Below are 21,392 nucleotides of genomic sequence, written 5' to 3'. Positions count from 1 at the left end.
AGTAAGATGCCTCGGGCCTGGCATGCAGTGATGCTGTGATCCCGCCTCTGTGCCCTCTGCAGAGGTTGAGGCTGGTGGCAGTGCAGCCCCCAGGCAGGTCCCAGCCCGGGGCTCAGCAGGACCCTTGTCCTTGCGGCCCAGAGAGGGCTGGGACCCACCAGAATTACCCAGGGCCTGGCAGGCGCTGTGGGCAGACCTGCAGCACTGCCCATGGCACTGCCCCTGCTGCTCTGCCCAGGGATGGGCACCCACCCTGGGCCCTGCCCTACGACAGCCAGGCCACAGGACACCTCCAGCAAACAACTGAGTCACGGCCTAAACAAACTGCAATAAACTTATTAGCAAGAGGGTTTTATGTGTGGCTTATTTTGTATAAACAGCTTTTCATTAGATAAATGAAGCCCAACAACCTTTACAAATGTTTTCAATTATGAAATGATGCCATTGAGATATCCGGATGGTGATAATCAGGGAAAACACCAGTGACATCTCCTGCTCGGAGCTGGAACGTGCTGCCTGCATGGCTGCTCCTCCCAGTCCCATCCCACACCAGGCAGTTACTAACTCCTGCTTTATTTGATGGAATCTGTAGCAACAAGACTATTTACATTTATTCTGCCCAAGCCTTCTATCCAAAAGAGCAAACATCTCATTGTAACAATTTTGCATTTTTAACTGTGCGAATTAAGCATTCTTCATAAATAACAGCCTGGTTTGCTGCACTGCAACTCCTTTTTATTAGCAGCACAGAAATGCACAATGAGCAACGTGTTCTATTATTCTTTGTCAAATCACAGAATGCTACATTAGAATAACTCTGCTGGTCAATGTAATATAGTAGATTAAATTCAACTTCTGTGCAAAACCCACTGTAAAACAGCATGATAAGAAGGCTATAAAAAATTTAATTTTACTCCAAACTCCATCAGAAAAAAAAAAATGGTGTGAAAAGTAATTTTGCATAATCAGTACACGCCATCTGGAACAATTAACTGATTTCTATAGAACTATGAGGATCAGTCATATCTGCTTATTAAAGATCAGAAATTATACAAGTAATAAATCCTTGAAAAAACTAAGCGTACTCCTGCCTGTCAATGCTATTTTAACTTCAAATACTGAAGAACGCCTGATAAGGCTGAAAAGAAGAGATTAATATATGCAAATTACATCCAGCATTTAAAATCCCCAACAACTGTCTCTGGTTTTCTGTCCCTTATTGCTGCCTTTATGTTTTATTCATACACCAACTCACCTGTCACTTCATAAGCTATAATATTATGGGGGGTATTATTAAACAGCATAAAGCCAAGCTTTAATTGGAAAGCTTCATTGCATTTTCCAATTATTTGGAGTAAATTAAAAGCAGATGCACATAGTTTAATAAGGAGTCTAATATCAGTTCCGGGAAATCAAAATTCATTGTCATTACTATGCTGTGATAGTTTTGCAAACTGTACTCAATTTTGGAGGTTTTGAAAAGAAAATCTGTCCCTGCAATCTGTTAATTGTCATTCGGTTAATAACTGTTTAAATATCCAAACCTCTGAGCGGCTCCCTATTTAAAAAAAAATTAAACTCTGGCACTCAGCAAAGCAAAACAAACACAGCGCAGGCCACCCCAAGGTTGTGCTCCATGGGAACGGCACCAGTCCCACAAGCTCATCCTCCTCCATCAGCCACGGGCCTTCACCCACTGCTGCTGTCCTGGGATCCCTGTCCCCTCAAAGGGATCACCCTTCCCTCCATCAGCCACTGGCCTTCACCCATGCTGCTGTGGGGTGAGGGCACCCCTGTCCTGGGACCCCTGTCCCCTCAAAGGGATCACCCTTCCCTCCGTCAGCCACCGGCCTTCACCCATGCTGCTGTGGGGTGAGGGCACCCCTGTCCTGGGACCCCTGTCCCCTCAAAGGGATCACCCTTCCCTCCGTCAGCCACCGGCCTTCACCCATGCTGCTGTGGGGTGAGGGCACCCCTGTCCTGGGATCCCTGTCATCACCTTCCCTCCATCACCCCGCTGCGGATGTGCCACCAGCCTGTGCCCGGCACACCTGCTCATACATAATTTATGGATCCAGGGTTACAGCCAGACACTCCTCTCAGCAGAGACGAGCAGCCTCCCTGGAAGGTGAGGTGTGAGCTGGGGAACACGGGTGAAGCCCACATGCCCCAGCAGAGGGGACAGGGCTCCCACGCCTGCCTGCCGCGCCAGAGGGAGCCAGGACCACGCGAGGGCAGGGCAGCAGCCAGCCAGGGCCTCCACCTCCCCTGCCAGCACACGACAGGAGCAGAGGAAAACAGCAAATGGCACTTTGGACAACAGCAGGTTCATCAAAAAATTGTCTGTCTTAAAAACGTCACCTGGGAGAGAACTCATGGCTCCATCATCCCCATTTGGGGTTGGTGTCCCAGCACAGCCTGGGTAACGTGGGGCACGCTGACACTGCACACCAAAAGGGTTTGCACACCATGGATGGCGTAATTTCATAAGAAACATACTTTTTGTATCTCATTAAGTATAGTATTAAGTAACACACTTCCCCTTCTGAAATATGCAGCTGCAGCATTTTACATGAGACTCCAGCCTCCCTGAACTGCTGGATATTAATAGAGTCTTTCATAGCTGGAAGATTATCCAGGTCTCTTAGTCCAAAGACTGGAAATTGCACTAGGGTAAAGAACAGGCTGACTTTAATCTCAGCTTCAGGAAAGAGGTTTCAATGCAGAATAAAGCTTGTGTCACAACTTGTCTGGCTTTTGGGCCATCCCGATTAAAATTCAGTGTCACAAAATATATATTTAGTTATGCTTCTACTCTTAAAAAGCACAAAGAGCTGAAGTGAAGGGATGGGGACCGACAGTAGAATGCAGCACAGGACCTCCCCTTCCAAGACTGGGGGTCCCAAAACCCTTGAGCATTAGAGGCAATTGCAGAACCACCAGGAACTGTGCTAGAAGATGAAGATAAAAGCAATCCTTGTGCACTGATCCAAAGAATAGAATCTCCCTTTTTTTCCAGAATTACCTGTTTTAGTGAAGTAAACACACTGTGACAAGTGCATAATTTAATTATCTACAAAAATAATGACGCAAAACAATAGTTTGTAGAAATAAATTATTAACCTCTGATTAAAACACCTGTCCTTCTGTACACAGAAGAGAGCTACTGTGTCTTTTAAAAGGAAACAGACAAGTAAGGAAGTGGCACATGTGGCCAGATAACCTGGCATTTGCAACAAGGAGGAAGTTGGCATATGGGCACTGAAATATAACAACATCTGAATTTAGAAAGACCTCTGAAAGAGACTTTTGTCACTACCAAAGTAAAAAAGAAAAAAAAAACCGAGGGGGATGGGGGAGTAGATACCCAGAGGCATTTCCAAGTTAGCCCCTCCTGGGCAGGAGGAATCCGGCAGCAAAGTGCAGTCTCAGGAGCAGCGTGAGAAGCAAGCGCTTCCCACGGCACTGCCCAGGGAGGTGGCACCTGCCCCCTGCCGAGAGCCCCAGCCCGCAGGACGGAAAGCACCTCGGTTTCCTTTCCAGGAATCCACTGGCTTTGGTATTTTTCCAGACCATTAACATCAGTTTCCAGTCTCTCTGCTGCCTCCAGAGAGCTGGATCAGAAACGTGCGCGAGCGCCAAACGTCGCTGCAGTGCCTGCAGGAGCAGCCCATCCTCCTGCAGACCAGCCCAGCTCAGCTGCCCCTCGTGCCACGGCCAGAGCCTGGCTCACCTCGCCCTGGCTGGGCTGCGCCAGGCTGAACCCTCTGCCCGTCCCCAGCAGGCTCTGCCCGGGGCTTCCTGCTGGGAACGCCCACCTGTGTGACCCAGCAGGTGGAACCTGGACCGGAGCCTCTGCTCACAAACGTTTCCCTCTCCAAACTCTCACACCACAGTTTGCTCTGACCTTTCACAGAAAGTGTCTTAAAGAGGGCAATAAATATTTAAATATCATAAAAAACTACTTCTATATAAATATAATAAATACCCATTTAAGTAAATATTTACCTCCCTAAGGTAATAAATACTGGTGTGTGACTCCAGAATAAACAAGCCAGAGCTGTGGAGAAACTGGCACTGTAAGAGCTGCACAGGGAAACCTCCTCCTTCATGGCATGCTGGCACACACGCTGCAGCCAACACTGCGCTGGCAGCCGGCCGCACTTCCCTTCCCTGCTCAGCCGGCTTCTCACAGGAAAATACCTCACACAAGTAACTTGAGATGTACCAATAAAGTGTTTAAAGACCACAAAACAGTACCTTTAAGGTAGGAAATACATGCAAAGGCATCTCAGCCTTCCATTTGATGACGGCTGGAAAACCCATGGCTCCCCAGCAAAACAAACAGCAAGTGCTGCGGTCTCGGTCACGGCACGGGTGTTCCTTTATCGGAAGATAAAGCGTGCTATGTTTTTTGGGATCTGACATCTCAGCTCCAACCCATGGCTTAGACATTGCTTCTCTCCTCCTAAAGGGAATGAAAACCTTCACCTGCAGCTCAGCAAGGCCTTGAACTGAACTGAGAATGCTTTGGGTAGTGAGAGATGCTGCGCTTCTGGATCCTGTTTTATTTCTAAGGATTAACATGACTTGAGCATGGATGCCCAAACTTATGGATGACATATTAGTACATCCAGGTAACATCATTTCTTAAGGTACTTGCACAAATATTTTGACAATACAATTTCTATCCTAATCAGAGAACAGGCCAAGAAAGGGAGTGAGATTGTTCTGGAGTCAAATTACACAAACTTGTCTGCTGCTGCCCCAAAACTATCTGTAATACAATGCTGAAGATGGCTACAGGGAAATTTCAGGGGGGAAAAAAAAAGACAACCCTGTTCAGCAGAATGCACAGATCACCGGCAGCAAGGGCTGGAACCCACTGCTTAGTAACTTCAGAGTGTCACTGTGGTGTTAGAGCCCATCCAATTAAGTGAGGCCTGCAGAATATTTACACTCCTACGTCTCTTGGTTCCTGAAAGGGTTAAAGCTTATTATTAGCATATAATTTATAGGTCCCTTCTCCCAGGAAAGAAATAATGCACGGTAAATGCCACATTCGTTTTAATAATACATGTTACAGTCTGTGCCCAACATCTGCACAAAGGTAAAGCAGACAGATTTTTTTGACATGTCCCACTCTGCCATTGAAACACAGGCTTTTTGTTTTGTAAGTGATGGAAGGTTTAATCAAGAAAGCAGGCAATTCATCAATCGAAACAAGGCTGCTCACACTGCCCTGACAGCACACACATGGTTTTATACAGAAGAAACCTGGCCACCTGTCAGCAGCACCTTTTACATCAGGATATACAAATACACTGGGTGATCAATCCTCCAGCTCTTCCCATTCATTTCTTCATTTTCTTATTGTATTTTTCTTTATGCTAGATGTTGCCCTCATTCTCTGCAGGAATAGATGGGAGACAAGGCAGGCTATGGCTGTTTATACACTATCATAAAAATTTATATACCCTTAGAGTGACTTATTTCCCTTCTATTTGAGTACCATTATTATAAATAATTTTTCACTTCATTGAGGAATTTTCCCTGTATGTTATTATCTGTGCCTGCCTGCAAGGGCTGCCTCTCCCTCACTGTGCTTGTGCCTCTGATAAGCCAAAGCAATATGCTGGCAGAAGATGCTCAAGTCTGAAATGAAGGCAGTATGTAGTCACAACAACATCTTAATTAAACTGAAGGCCATGAGGAAAGATTGTGCTGTGAAATACTGAGCCATGTCTGTCAACAGGTTTGTCTGGAGCGAGGCATTCTTCTTCCAGCAGCTGCCTGCCCCAGCATGCACATTAAACCTGGCAGCTCCTCAGCATCCTGCTCCCAGCAGCACCCACAGACGTTCTGCACATCACAAACCCTAATTCTGCCTTTGGGCTGGGTGCACGGCACGGGGTGGGGCGAGGGAGGCTGCTGGGCACAAGGATGATGCCAGCAGTGCCAGTGCTGCAGTGCCATGGCTCGTGACAGGCTCTGGGCACTGCTTCCCTATCCGCACCCTGCCAGGGACTCACTCAGTAGTATGTGCCAAGAGAAGTCTCCTTGATTTTCAGGTCACCCAGTGTGTCATGGCCAAGACTGGCAAGGACAAAAGAATGGTTAAAAATTGTAATTACTGCTTTCAGTACCATTTTTTCATTGACTCCAGTTTTGTGCAAACAACAACTGCATTGCACAGCCCAAGGGGTAATGGGCAGTTCCAGTGAGGATACAGTCATTCTGCCAAAATATATTTGAGATACAAAGTAGAATCGACAGCCAAAATTCATTTTATCTTCCCCAAACATGCTGAACCACAGCTGGAAGTGTTGTTTTCATCGAATACTGAGAAAATCTTGGATGTCTATAGAGAGCAAAGAGAGACCAAGCTGCAGGTCTTCATCCTACCCCCACGCCAGCCCTCCCTTCCCAAGCAGCTCCTCCTGTGCCCTGAGGCCATACTGAAACCGAAGAGACTGCTGCGAATGGTTTTTGTTTTCCTCAGCAGCCCCAAGAACCCCGTTCTGACCTGGGAGCCAAGAGAGGGAGCCCACAGGGCAGTGCCCAGGCAGAGGGGGACCCTGTGTGTGCTGGAGGCGCAGCTCCCCGGCCCAGCACACATCCTGCAGCACCCAGCTCGGCTCAGGGAGCCCTGGCAGCAGCCCAGGCGTGGCAGCCTGCTCCTAAATCTCCTGTTGCCATGGCACTGCAGCAGCACTGCAGATAGCCCAGACGGAACAGGAAACTCGGGAATGGCTTCCAGAGTGCGTCTGGGGGCCAATCCACCTCGCAGGGTCTGAGCACACAAAGAGAGCTGTCGCGGCACCTCGCTGCAGCTGCTGACAAGGCAGCCGTGGGCAGGAGCTGTGCACCAAAATCCTGTCAGTGCACAGGATGTGTCAAATGACAAGACCCTTTCTCTGGAAAGAACTCACAGCTGTAATAGCCATTAGAACACTTGCACAACTCATAACAGTGTTTCTGGAGGAGAATGTGCAATTGGAGGAAAAATAAAGAGTTATACTTGAAAATGTGCTCAAGTAAGCATGAAGAACTAATGCTCTGTCCAGTTCTACAAGGCCTTGTTTTGTGCTTTGCCTGTAAGGATCTGGTAAAGTGCTCAGGCTCTCTGTAAAGCAGGCACCTCCTCAGGCTGCACCACGAGCAGAGGCCACACATCCTGTAGCAAGGGCAGTCCCACTAACACCACACAGAGCTGCTGCAGTTGGTGCTTTCCCAGGAGAGAAAGCTCAGCTTCCCATCCCCATGCAGAATTGTCTCCTGTGAACCCAGGAATACACTTTCCCTCACATTTCCAAATGTATTAGGGCAGGAGAGTAACAAGAAAAACGAGGACTGACAAGGATTATGCAATCGTTACATTCTATCTCTTTGGGAACCTGAAGCTGCAGTTTCAGGCAGAGATTACCTTTTAAATAACCCTTTGATTATGGTACATGACTTAATGCCATGTTCCCATGTTACAAGTGTCACTCACTATTAATAGGAGGGACCTGTGAACGGTACATTTTTGCCATCTTCTCTTCCCTGATTATGCACAAGGAGTTTCACCTGCACAGCCCACTGAACCAACTGCTGAATTTCCTAACTGTCCTAAAATCGCCTTCAGCCAGATGATGGGACTAGACTTTCATTAGGCTTTGACAGAGTCAGGTTTAAATCCAGTATCTTTCTTCTCTTGCAAAAACAACATAACAGAGCAAAACCTGTGCTAAGTGTGATTGCACCGTGCCTATGACAATGTTTGTTCAGGTGCCATAGTACTACAAAAAGCCCTCCAAGAGCACTGTAGTGGCCCAGCAGGAGCGGGTGAGGCGCAGAGCAGGGCAGCGAGGCACTGAGCTCACCTGAGATGGCGTACAGGTTGGAGTGCTGGTGCTCCAGGTCCAGGCGGCTGCTGTGGCTCTTGCCCCGAAAGCTGGCTGGCAGCGTCAGCGAGATGTGCCTGAGGGAAGGGAGGACACGGCAAACACGGTTACTGCAGAGCACAGGATGCTGCTCATGTCAGCTCACCCCAGCCTGACCACTCCAGTCAGGTTAAGCAGCAAACATAAATTTCAATATTGCTTCCGAAACCGCCTACCAACTGTTCAGCGTCAGCCCCTCCAGCCCTTGGGGCCCTGGGCTCGGCCAACAACCAAGGACTGCAGCAGTGTCCATCCATCCCCTGCAGGGCATTCAGCCCCAGGCAGGCAGAGCCAGCACCCACCAACAGCCAGCACGGCTCTGCCCCTTTACCTTAACCTGCATTCTTCCAATGCAGAGCCCCAGGCTGTGAGAGTTCTAATAAAATGTTATCATTAACCTTCTGGACCACATTGCCACACGTAAAAAAGGCGCTTCCTCTTCACAGAGGGGTCAGTGCAGCACGAGGCAGAGGGAGCAGCTCCTGCCTCAGCTGAGTGAGAGCTCCTGAACCGGGCAGACACTGAGCACTGCCCTCCTGCCAGCAGAGCCAGGCAGCCCTTGTGTCCCCCCGTGTGAGACAGGGCCCCGTGCATTCTCCAGCAGTGCACCAAACCCATGTCCTCCGCCAGCAGATTGTATCTACCCCACGAGCCATCTGGAAGCTATCTGCCTTCAAAAACAGGACATGTTTTGGGAAGAACAATGTATTTTTAGCCCTTGATGCAGATGATGGTGAACAGTACAGATAAAATAAGAAAAAGCAAGCATCAGTCTGAGTTTGCTTGTACTTTCCAAAGCTATTTTTAACCAAAAAAAGATGGTGTGAAAATATATTTGAATTTGGCTATCAGTTTGCAGTTTAAAACACAATCCACATGAGAATCTCTGGAGCAGAGGCATGTTTGTTATGAACACACTTTAAAACAGGAGACCACTGCCTGTGGGCATGACAGGCTTCTCGTTTGATTTTTAATAGAAGTATTCAAAAATATTTTCCAAGGCACCAAAGGCAGCCCATAGAAAGACTGAGTTTCTCTGCCCTCTATGGAGAACTGCTTTCTTGTCAGCAGAAATAGTTCTGGAGGTAAATAAACCAGATCAACCTAAAAAGCGCATTTCTAAGGCGAGTATTTTTTAGAAGTTTGTGCCACCTTGTGCTGCAGGAGAGGCTGACCCTGCAGGGTGGGCACGTGCCAGGGGCGCCGTGAGGATGGATCACTGCCCCACGAGGCACTGAGCGCACAGCAGCACCAGGCCAGCCCTGCTGCCCAGCTCCACGGGGATCCTGCTGCTCCAGGGGTGGCAGAGGGGACGTGCAGGCCCACACCTGCAGACCCACCCTCGGGGGCGCTCTGGCACCGGGGTCTGACTGTGGTGCAACGAGGCTGCCTGGAAATGACGGCCTGCCTGCCTGCTCCGGGGCCATTTGCTATCCCCGAGGTAGGACAAGTGGGCATTCCATTACTCTACTGCCTCAGACAGCCACAGAGATGTCTCCAAAAAGAACATTAGCTGCACAAGACAGGGCAGTGACTGCTGGATGGAAATCAGCTTTCCCCTTCTCTCTTTCTTTTTATAAAAGATGACATTGCAGGGAGGAATGGGAAACAAAGCCTAATTTATTTTAAATTAATGTAAACTTTGGCCAGGATCAATATAGCTTATACCTACCAACTTGATTGCATAATGCATTTTCCTTATGTGTTGTGAGAGCCAAATCATTTTGCATTGTAGAAGACAAAAAAAAAGAGGCTGCCATTGAAAAGCAAGAAAATCCCAATTACGAAGTCCCCAAGTTCCTAAACACATATCGTGAAAGTATGTGCAGTTCTGTGGCATATGGCAAATCAATTACTAGTTTAAATTTTAAAACAAAAACATGGTAAATGTGTTGCACAAATAATCAAGAACAACGGTTTGGTTTAGATTACAGCGGCCACTAGAGTTTTGAATACAATTAATCATCATTCCAGGCACCAGGAAGCCATATTGACACTTATTCCTAATTTGAATATTTAATTAGGGTGAAGTTCTTCATCAAATTATCACAGAGCTGGGAGGAAAGCCTAAAAGATTTAAACAATTACTACTTTAACCCTTACCCAACTGCACACCTGTGAGCACAACAGTCTCTTTCTGTTCTGCAAAGCTGGAATATGATCAGGCAGTGTGACATGTAAAATGGACTACAAATATCCTGGGGAAGGGGAACAGACACCCAGCATCCCAAAGGGCCTCTCTGGAGAGGCCAGGCTGGCACAGGCTTGTGCTTCTGACCGCTTGTGCTCCTTGACCTTTACCAGGGCAAAGCTTTTGGGCTGTATCTCTATTTCAGCATCAACTGTGGTTCCTTCCAGGGCTTTTTTAGTCTGGGGCTTGTTGCAGGTTTGGTTATTTTTAATTGAAGAGCCTGTCCAGAACCATCTACCAGGCTCTTGCTGCCCACAGCTGACCTGGCACAGTCACTTGCTCCTGCCTGGGAGGTTTCCCAGCCCTGGCCCTGCACCAGGAGCTCCTGGGATGGGGCTGGACCCCAGTGCTGCTCCAGACCTGCTGTACCTCCAGCACCCCGTGGGCACCTCCTCTGCACAGCCCTGCCTCCAATCACTCAAACACCCCTTTATGTGCTGTATTAATCCATATAAGAAAATCTCTTTTAATGAGGAGTGATATACTTATGAACTCTCTAGAGTCGTAATTAGAGCAAACTAATTGAAGTTGTGTTTTGACACACTTTCCAAATTCATGGGTACTGCATGACATATTCACAGCACTACTGCTGCACACCGTGGTGACAGCAAAATCATTAGGCTAATAACACTTATTTGCATTCCGATCATGCCAGCAGCGGCCGTTAAATGCTGCCTCAACCAGCGCTCGTTTACTCTGAAAGTTTCCACTGAAAGATATTAACAGTAATTATTAGTACTTTAGCGGATCTCTGATGTTAAGGAATGGCAACTCACAAAGACTGTCCCCATGCCAATTACCGGCCTGCTGAAGGGTGACCCGCAGCAGCTTTGCTCCTCCCGAAGATGAGCAGTGAGGCAGTTTGGTGTAGCGGGAGCGCGGCCGGCCCTGCCAAGGCCAGGCCCAGGGCTCCAGCCTTGCCCTGCACAGCTGGAGTCAAGCCCTGCTGCTCCAGCACTGCTCCAATACCAAACGGATTTCTCCCCAGCATACGATAATTTCAAGACAATTTAGAGCAAGTTTAATCACCCTCTTCACTTCAATTGCTCTTTTATTCAGCAAATCCACAGAACAAGTCAGCATGTGATGAGGAGATCCCTCACATGCAGTCTAAGGGGATTTGAGGTCTGTGCACATTATGGCCATTTTTTGAACATTTTTGGAGAGAAACTCACATAAAACAGGCCCAGGAATGCCTGACAGTTCCAAACCTGTTATTAAGAACTGTCTGCAGGAAGGTGATGAACTGCTTTTGAAGTGAGGGGGCAAGTACTCATAAAACAGAACAGAGGATCACAAGGGGAAGTGCCAGATATCAAAGGATGCTTCATAATTCATATAAAAATATCAACAATGTACAGCAAAAGCCCAATGGTAAGTTGGGCTTTGGACCCAGCAGTGACAGACTGGGTGGTACAAGTGCGACAGACAGAGCAGCATCTGAACCATCAGGCAGCAAAGTTTGATTTTTTCACAACAACCTTCAGAACGGTGCTGCAAGACTTCATGGGAATACCTTTCAAAAAAAAAAACCCAAAAAACCCAGAAAAACAACCTTACTTTCCATAAACAATGATCAAGCAAAGATCATTCCTCATGAAAAACGGAGAATGGAACAATTAAATTTCAAGCTGTAGAAAGCTGAAAACACAGCTAAAATGACTTAATATCAGGCTGCAGCTCTCAAGAAATGCAATCCAACATGGAAGCTTTGCTTATGGAGACTGGAGGCACATTTCTGAGAAGGAAGCTGCTGGGGTTCTATGAACTGGCACCAGGGGCCTTGGCAATGGCCCCCTCTAGCAGGAGGCATCTCCTGTGGTACCCGTGGTTCCAGCAGTGGCAACGTCCCAGCTACAGCATTTCTTCACAGCCCTTAACTTTGACTGTGCTGGGGCACTGAGATGCCAGAACACCTACCTCATACTCCAAAGAACTGCAATGAAAACCTAAACTGCGAGGCAAGAATCACCTCAGGTAATGGACTTCATTCCAGACAATCTATTCTAATCGTGTAAACCAAATATTTAAATACTTTTTAAAACCTTCCTGACCTTTTCCCTAAAACAAGCAACATATGGGCTTTGCAAGCATTTCATCTCATTCCAAGCTACTAAAATATCCCGTTTCCTAAGAGTCAATGAGAACTGGGGTGCCAGATTCAGATTTTATAAAAGCCCAATGGCAGGAGAGAATGAAAAAGAGAGTGAGCGATTCTTTCCACATTCAGATGTCCCCGCTCAGCTTTCCCAGCTGCACAAGGGAGGGGGGCCCAGCGGGTGCCTCTGGCAGCCCCTCCCCAGGTGCCTGCACCCCACGGGACACGGTGCTGAGCCCCCTCTCCAGCAGTGATGCTCACCGGGGCACGTGGTCTGCTCACACCAGCAGCCCAAAATGAAAGGCCTAACTAACGCAGAATGAAGCTCCTGCAGCTTCCTCTACATGGGGATTAATTCAGATCAGAGGACTTGAGGAACTAGGACAGAGCAGCTGCCAAACAATAGAAAAAACCCCAACAAGTTTAATTTACGCTGCTTGGAAGTCTGAGCTGCAGCCCATTAAATCCTTACAGGCAGGGGCTGCATCAAAGAGCTGAGACCTGGCAGTGCAAGCATGAAGTGCTTATGAAGTGGCTGTCTCAGCTGAGCAGCGCCGTGTCTCGGGAGGCTGCGGCGGCAAGCGCGCGGCTTCCACATCCTTCACGAGCTGCTCTCCAGAGTCAGGAGTTTTCAGATAATGAAGCAGTAGGGAAAAATTGCCAAACAGCAGAAATACTCCAGAAAGATAAATTACACATGGTGTAAGCTTCCTGGGTTAGGATTTTAAATTCTGCCCAATTAATCAGCACAGCCCAGGCTCCCAGGCCAGATGCAGAGCCCCGCTCAGGACGAGCCCCTTGCTGGGGACGGTGGGGGCTGCCCAGGCAGACCCCTCTGCCCTGCAGGGCTGCAGGCACAGCCCAGCCCGCAGGGACATCCACGCCTCCTCTGCAAAACCTGTTAAACAAATATTCCACATAAAGACTCATTTGGGAAGAGCACATTGTCAGCACTTTGCCAGTAATAAATAATGACAGTCCAAACACTTTACTAAAAGCAATAAACTCAAGAAGTGTTTTGGAAAATGGTGAAAGTGATTGATTTAAAGGAAATATCTGAACACAACCACATGCATTTCAGGGTGAAAGCACAGATTACAAATCAGCAGTGGCAGAGATCATATTAAATAGCAGACAACACACAAGTTTTAGGGGAAAAAAGCTCAGTTTCCCTGCAGGGCTTATTTAACAACCCAGAGCACAGCTTCTCCAAATGGATACCTCCGGTCTGGACTTAACAGCCCTATGCTATGCCCCAAAGAAAACATGCCTCCAGAAATACTGCTATAGCAGGAAGAGGGCTCTCTATAAAGAAAAATGACTCTAAGATTGAAGCCTCTTCACTCAGAGCACTCCACAAATTTTTCAATGCATTCTCAAAATCGGCCAAATACATCAGGCTCCTTCTAATTACAGTTCATGGCTTTTCTTCTCAGCTGCTGCAAGGGACTCCTGTGCCTGGAAACCAACCGTACTGCTTAAACATTTTTTCCTAATCATCATTTTCTACCACTAAAACATACTGGACTGTGACCAATTTTTGCACATCTTCATCCAGCTGAGCTGGACGCAAGCCACACGGTCAGTGCTGTTTCATAACAAATCCTTTATGGGAACCAGACTCTGGAGAAACACGTGCCAGCCCCCATGACCCACCCAAACCATCATGTTCAGATCTGCACAGCCTATGCACATCATGGGCATTTCATCCTTACATTTTGTTCCTTACCACCCTCACCATGGAGGATCCATGGAAACACTCCCTCCAGGCTCCAACTGACTGAGTCTCACGGCATTTTCAATCCATCGCTGCCGAGATGTGACTTCAGCCCTTATGACATCCTTGGCTTCTGGTAAGTATGTCATTTAAAAACTAGGAATATTGCACTGTGACACAAGTGATTTGAGCATTCAAGCCACATAATATTTTCAAAATATAATAATGAATAACTACTTTTTTTTACTTGATCTTATAGGTATTTTCCAACGCAAATGATTTTACAATTAGTTGCAAGTCAGAAGGTGGTTTTAAGGAAGGGATTTAAGGCAGACCCCCACTGCTCTGTGGAGGCATTCTGGCCCTCACACCACCAGCAGTGGCTGCCCCTGTGCAATGGCAGCTTTCTCAGGATTTGGCCTTTTTCTACAACAGAGCAGAACAGCACTGAAGCCCTGGAACCTTTTCCCTTACAGATGCTTCATAAAAATCTATTTTAAATGACTCAAATAAATTATTATAGCTATTTCTAAATAATAGGGTAGCTACTTAAAAAATAGGAAAGGCAGAAGGCCTCCCTTCATTACCACACTGCAGAGTCAGGCTGGTGCATCCCAGCCCCAGCTTGGGTCTCCACACTGGCTTGTTGGTGTTGGTTTATGACCTGCCTCGATTGCACATCATCAGCCTGCAGCAGAAAGCCACAGACTGATCCCTTCCCAAGCTTACACCACCAATTTCAAACCCTGATAATAAATCAATTTGAAAAATCAGACTTCTCTGCCTAGCAAAGAAATTCCTACATTCCTCAACATGAAACTCCACTGGGAGCAGAGAACAGGAACAAATTGTTTCCTTTTCCTAAGGAGGGGCCAGCTTAACTAGTGAAAAGGTAACTAACTGGGAGCTCAGAAGGAAAACTCAGACATCTTGCTCTTATTCCAGGTGTTGAGGCAGAGCAATTGCTATCCGTGTACCAAAGCCAGAGCTGCCCTTCCCTGGTGCAGTGCTCGGAGCCCTGGGCACTTGGTAGCTCACACTGACCTGCTCCGAGCACGGAGGGAGGCAGGGACCCACAGCTGCCAGGGCTGAGCTGCAGCAAAAACGATCTGTTTCTGTTGGGTTACAGCTGCACAGGCCAGGCCAGAGCCCCAGCACAGCAGCCACAGGCTGGCCCTGGGTCTGGCACAGCCGCTCTGCAGGGCCCGGGCCCAGCACGGACAGGGACAGGGACAGGGACAGGGACAGGGACAGGGACGGGCGCTGTCCTGGCCATCAGGCTGGGATGGGGCACACGGGGACAGGGACAGGAGCACACTCTGCTCTGTCCCAGCCATCAGGCCAGGCTGGGGCACACAGGGACCAGCACCTCCCCAGGACCGGCCAGCACGGGGCCCTGTGGCCACGCAGGAGCTGCTGTGGGACCAGCCAGGGGGTACAGAGCACTTGCTGCCACACATCCTGGGAAGGCAGCTGGAGAACTCTGCCCTTCTGAACCTGCACACCGACTGCTGCACTGACACATCAAAGGAATGCAAGCGGACTGCAGCCAGATCTTCCCTCTCCAGGTAAATCATGAACCTTCCAGAGACAGCCTCGCAAACCAAATGACTGAACGATTCCAGGGTCAGTGCAAATCTACGTTTCCAAAACCTCACATCAACAAGTGAAAGTTGTGACTGAATCCGGTCTCTCCAAGAGGAAGATTAAATGCCCATGACACATCATCTGCAATCAGAGTGCTCCTTTCCCCAAAGTATCCGTCACAGATTGATAACATCCACACAAAAAGTTAAGTGCAATTATGCCTGTCACTGTAAAACACAGTTCGACAGCACTGACTGACATCTTGCTTGCAGCTGACAAACTGTGAGCGGGCCGCTTGAGTGACAGTGGCACAGGCTCCTGCTGCACCTTGAGGAGGGATTCTGAACGTGCTCCCAAGCCACAGAAGCCAGCCGGGCTCATGGAGCACCACAGCAGGGATGGGGCCACCACACAGGCAGCTGCAAGGCAGATGGCTCTGTGCATACTCACAGCAGTCAGGGACTTGCTCCCAAAACACTGGAACCAGACTCCAAGAGGAGAACGCTCCCCACAAATCCAACAGAGTGAGGCGTGGCAGAGCTGAGCCCTGAGACCCTGCTGGGGTCTGGCAATCGTGGATGCGCAGGCTGGGTGAAGCAAGAGTGTGCCAAAGGTCAGGTGAGTCACCTGTAACCATCACCTCCTTTGGGGGAGGAATACTCCCTCCTCCCCAAAACGACGCTGCCATGCAGCACAAGCCTCGTGCACAGAGCAGAGGCACCGAGGGAAGTTGCATCAAGCTCCCTCACAGAACTCAAGCCTACAAAAGCCATCCTTCAGCACAGGATGGGAACCTGCAAGAGCATTTCCTCAGACTGCCATTAGTGCCAAGAAGCTGTTCAAGAGCTGGAGAGAAAGGACAGTGAAGCAGCTTGGTGACCTGCACAATGGCATGGCCATGCTCCATGGCACAGCATGCCACCCTCACCGGGACTGCCAGGGCTGCTGTTGGAGGCCACTAAGCCAGATGCCTGTAGAAGAAAACATGAAGGAGAAGAAATGGCTGAAAAATACCATATGAAGGCAAGAACAACTATCAAACAAAGCCTCCCCTTGTGCAGCCCTGACTGTGAGCCATGAGCCTGTGACATGCAGAAGCAGCACTGCTGATGTGCACCAACCTGTGGAGCTCACACCTCTGATACATGACAACTCTGAGATGGCCACTATCCACTGCCATCAGCACCTTATACCACAGAGCAGAGGGGCCAGTGCAGAAAAAATATATCCACAGAAAAAAGTCCTGCCATTTTAGGTTTAATTGTACATAGGGGTTAGTTTATATCCAGCGTTAGCAATTGTTCTGAAGCCCCCTCTTGATTCAGAATTATTCTAAATGCAGCCACAACTGAAGAGAGCAGCTGAGACACCTGACCAGCCCAACAGCAGACTCCCCACAGTGCTCCACGCAGCACTGCTCATCAATCCTTCCTCACTCCTGAGGCAGCTTCAGAACAACCCACTGGATACATCCACATGGAATAAAATAGCAAACTGACTGCCAGTGTAATCTCCTCTCTCTACGGTGACATGAAAATAAGAGACCACTTGTGACTACAATCTTGCACAAACACCGTGTTGAGTAACTCACCACATTGCTGACAGTGTTAGAAAAGGCCTTCAAGTTGTCTGTGTTCCCTGTAATAATTAAATATTTGCAGGATGCACCTTTATATACATTTCTATTTCTTAAAAAATATATTGGATAATAAATAACCAAAGTAAAAAAACAGACATGAAAGATGCTTTGAATGATCAGGCTGGTGGTGTAAAAGTTACCTGTAAATCACCCATGGGGTGTGAGAGTGGAGCTGGCTACAGACAGGTGGGTTTTACTACAAGGCATTAATGTAACATTCAATTATTCCACTGCATACTGGCTGGTTTAACTCAGCCAAATTAGAATACATTTTATATTGACTATTTTGACATTTGCTTTATTTGGCAAGTAAAACAAAACTGATCCAATTTCCTTGCAGCCATTGTAAACCATAAACTGCACAACAAGAGGTTATAAAATATATAAGCCTTGTAAACACTTCTTTTCAGACTGTCACTGATGCTTTGAGCTCTAATTTTGGCCCTGTTCCCAACAGCTCTGACACTGCTCTGCAGCCTTCCCTGGTCAGCTATAAAGTGACCCTTCCACATTCAGTGATTAAGCACTGCCATTGACATTCTCTTGCTATGGTAACTTTTTTTTTCTTTATTGTGGAAATTTGCCCAGACAGAACTTCTTGCAGAAAGAAAATGAAGATCTGTGCTCTAAAATCAAGACATCTTTCTCTCTGATCTCCCATGGCCTGGGCTGGCATCTAGCTTATGTCCAGCAGAGCTTCACAGTAACATCTCCAGTCCTAGTGGGACAGGCTGGAATCCCCAGAAAACTGCTGGCTTTTCATCTCTTTTGCCTCATCTCTGAGAAGCATGACAGCATGTCTGCCTGCAGCACACCTGACAGCACACGACAGCAAGCGCTGTGCCAGGGCATGGCAGCTTACCAAGCAAAACTCTCAGTGAAAAAAACACCCAAATGCTTTGGAGAGCTCAAAGAGCCACCACAGCACCGTGGATTTCAGTCTGGGTCATGGGTGAAGGCTCAAATGTACACACCTGCCTTAAGGAGGTACCTGAGAGCTTTCTGGGGAACACATTGCAGCAGTTTAAAAGTGTACCTTTGAAATGACCTGTAAATCAAGACTCTAAAGGACACAAGCAATTTCCACCCATGTGATATAATGACCTTTGTACACAAACTGGGCCTCGGAACTCCTCTCTGCTGTCTCCTTCGAAATTCCAGCACTCAGTAGTTACTGTAATATTGTAAAGGTATCTGCAGTGTAGAAAATGCCTACAAAAATGCATGTACACATAATAGGCAAAAGCACAAAGGGACCCAAGGAGAGTGTGCTGTCCCCTGGCAACAGCCTGGCCCAGTCTATGAGCCTCAGCAGCAGGAGCACAATTCACACTGGGTGCTGTACTTTTGGAGTGAATGTCAGGAGTGCAAAGTTCTCAGTTTCGTCACTGTCTGGGCTGGTTTGCTGCTTAACAACACCTCTTTGTCCAGAGAAATCCAGCAAGTAAGCTGTCAGTACAGCACTACTGGTATATGGAAGTCTGCACACTAGCACATCTCTTGATACACACACAGAAATATTGCCTGTAACACAGGGAGAACAGCCTGGACAGGCACACTGCCCAGCAGTGCTGCTCCCATCAGTCACCACAGGATGAGCAGGCTGCTGTGCATGCTCAGGACAGCTGCATAACTGGAGCTCAGCAACTGGGTTCAAGAAAATAAAAAATCAAGAACCAGTACTTCAAACCATGAACAGACTGATCCTGGAGATGAGCAAAACCTGTTTCCCTTCTGAAGTCTGTAGAGACACTTCTCCCTCCCTCTGGTTAAGGAGAACAATCAGCCTGGCTGCAGCTCTGGCTCACCCTTTCAACTTGTATGTGTTGGAAGCCACAACATCCTGCATAGTTTAAAGCAAAGGAAAGGTACAGTTTGCTGCTTCCCTTCCTTAGCAGGCATTTCCTTTCTTCTGGCTTCTTCACCCATTTTTCTTTACACAACAACAGGCAAATACTTCAACAAACAGCACATTCCCTTATCAGATTGTGACACAATCATTCCATGCCGATGCAGCACCCTGGTCTTGGTTTCCCAGGCAAGGTGAGTAACCACAAGACATGCAGCATCAAGCAGAAGGAGCTGGAATGCAGAAGACCTACCTTGGCAGGTTGGGAGCGGGCGTGGAAGCCGGCGCTTGGGCGGGAGGAGCCGCAGGCTGTGCGGAGTCGTGGTTGCGCGGCACTCTGCCCATCCGATACCAGATACCCATGCTGTTCAGCTCCCTGGGAAACCAACACAGCCCCGTGCTGATGCTGCACGCACGCACCAGCACCAGGCACTGACGTGTTTCACCAACACCTTGGTCAGTGAGAACAAGGGTAATTAAAATAAAGGAGGGGTGAGTTAACTCCTACATCAAATTCAGTAACACTTGTACTTACTTGGACTTTTCTAATGATAAGCTTCACCTCTTACACGCTACTACTTGGTAATTAAAGGAGCACAAGGCCCTTGCTTTGGTATAACTGCATTCCTGACAACAGCTTTGGAGTGAGGGGCACTTACCCTATGAACGTGTACTGAGGAGGGGCTTGCTTGGACCTCCCCAGGATTCGGATATCACAGATCGCTGCCTCTGTAGAATCTCGAGGGATGAATTTAATGCACAGCCTCTTCTTTCTGAAAGCCACTTCTTCTGCAGAAATAACCCAGGATACAGGGTGGGTTTTATGCAAGATTAGAGTATAAATGTTATTTATAGTCTCTCCAGGTATTAGGCAGGCAATTATGGCAGAACTGGTGCCAAAGAACAGACATATGTCAACAAACCAGTCAGTGCAGTGCCATTCAGAGGGGAATGTTCTATCAGATGTGCTCTTGGCACTGTAATAACCAGATCTCCTCCTGCCTGCTGCAGAGATCAGCTCCCACGTGTGCCTGGTGCTGCCCCACAGCACAGAACAGCAGGTGACTCTGCCAGTTCCGCATGCCTCTCACACTCCCTTGTTCTTTCCCAGGTAATGTTTGCCTCACTGGCCTGGACAGCCATATCTAAACATTCCTCCCACAAGCACTGCCTCTAGGAATGTACCTGGAAGCTTCTGATACAACCAGTCAGTTCATTCTGCTACGTGCTTCCAACCAGCCACTTCCACCCCACTGCGAGGAGGAGCAGGCAGAGCCTGCCGTGCAGAGAGGTTGAGTGTAAGAGCTGTCTGTCCAAATCTCACATATCCCAAGTGTTAGTGACATCTCCCGATCAAGTCAGCAGGCACAGAAATGATACTCCCACATGTTTGCCCTGGTTCTTTGCAAGGACAAACCAGATTCACAAAGCACTAAGTGCCAGAACCTCCCACGAGGCAGCTGTGCTGCTCTGACCTGTGCTCTGAGGGTGGATGAATGCACTGCACAGCCCTTTCTGCTACGTGTCACAGAGCAATTGTTTCCATGTTATCCATCATGAAAAACTCAAGCCCATCAGAGTTAAGGCTTATCTGTGTAATGAATTCACAGCTCTTCAGGCTGTTTACCAATCCACAATCCACACAATCCACAGCCCGAGCTGGCACTGTCTGTGACCACAGCTGGCACTGGCACACAGACACAGATCTGCAGTGCTTGGAAAACAATGCTCCATCTCACCCTAAGGAGTCTCAGGGTGAGCAAGGTGAGGTTCCTGTTTGGATGCAGGCACTTGGAAAGCAGGACTGATATACTGAAAATCTAAAGAGCAGACGCTGAATGAAAATCTGGAAAAAAACAGCAACTACAAACAAGTGCCTGCAAAATAAAAACCCTTCATCTTAATGTGAACAAATATCTCCCAACTTAAAATATGCTGTCACTTCAGCAGATGGCAAGCAGCCTTGTCTCCTTAGGCTCCTCCTGTTTTGTAATCCACACCTTGGGAAATAGCAATCCATTCCAGCCTCTGAAATGTGCTGCTGCACTAGCACAAATAAGCTTACAGTGTGAGGTGTGCCAATAGAGCATCTGTGCATGCAGCTTGCAGTTACAGGGGTGTTTTTAGAGATGGTAAATACCTGCGTCCCTGAAGTCCAGTCTTCCCCTGCTTTGAAAAAGCAGAGCTTCTGTTTGAAGTGCCTAAAACTCATTTTAGGAGTCTAGGATTTAGGGCTTCCTGAAAATCTGCTCAAGACCTACGAAGGAGTAGTGTATTAAATGTATTAACTGCAAGTCAGCTGCCATTTTGAGAGGAGCACAGAGACACCTGTAACCATAAATCTAACTCTGAACAAAATCAGTGCCTCTTATTCGACTTTCTCTGC

At 47.9% G+C, this 21,392-nt stretch overlaps 1 protein-coding gene across 5 annotated transcripts in view; it reads right to left on the bottom strand.

Moving 5' to 3' along the window:
* The window catches only part of MVB12B (multivesicular body subunit 12B), a 57,675-nt gene that overhangs the window by 20,447 nt on the left and 15,836 nt on the right, over positions 1 to 21,392 (bottom strand). For 4 of the 5 annotated variants that reach the window (XM_066562835.1, XM_066562833.1, XM_066562831.1 and 1 more), the window contains 3 exons: positions 19,666 to 19,795; positions 19,260 to 19,382; positions 7,866 to 7,963 (listed from right to left, as the gene is read on the bottom strand). In XM_066562835.1, coding sequence (XP_066418932.1) covers positions 7,866 to 7,963; positions 19,260 to 19,382; positions 19,666 to 19,795 — 351 coding nt within the window. Of the gene's footprint in view, positions 1 to 5,050; positions 5,411 to 7,865; positions 7,964 to 19,259; positions 19,383 to 19,665; positions 19,796 to 21,392 lie in introns of those variants that run through there. The other variant, XM_066562836.1, reaches the window with a different exon arrangement.

Source organism: Molothrus aeneus, chromosome 19, assembly GCF_037042795.1.
Source record: "Molothrus aeneus isolate 106 chromosome 19, BPBGC_Maene_1.0, whole genome shotgun sequence".
Lineage (NCBI taxonomy): Eukaryota > Metazoa > Chordata > Aves > Passeriformes > Icteridae > Molothrus > Molothrus aeneus.
The sequence above is the reverse complement of the archived record's forward strand: the minus strand, read 5'-3'. Positions and strand labels throughout refer to the sequence as shown.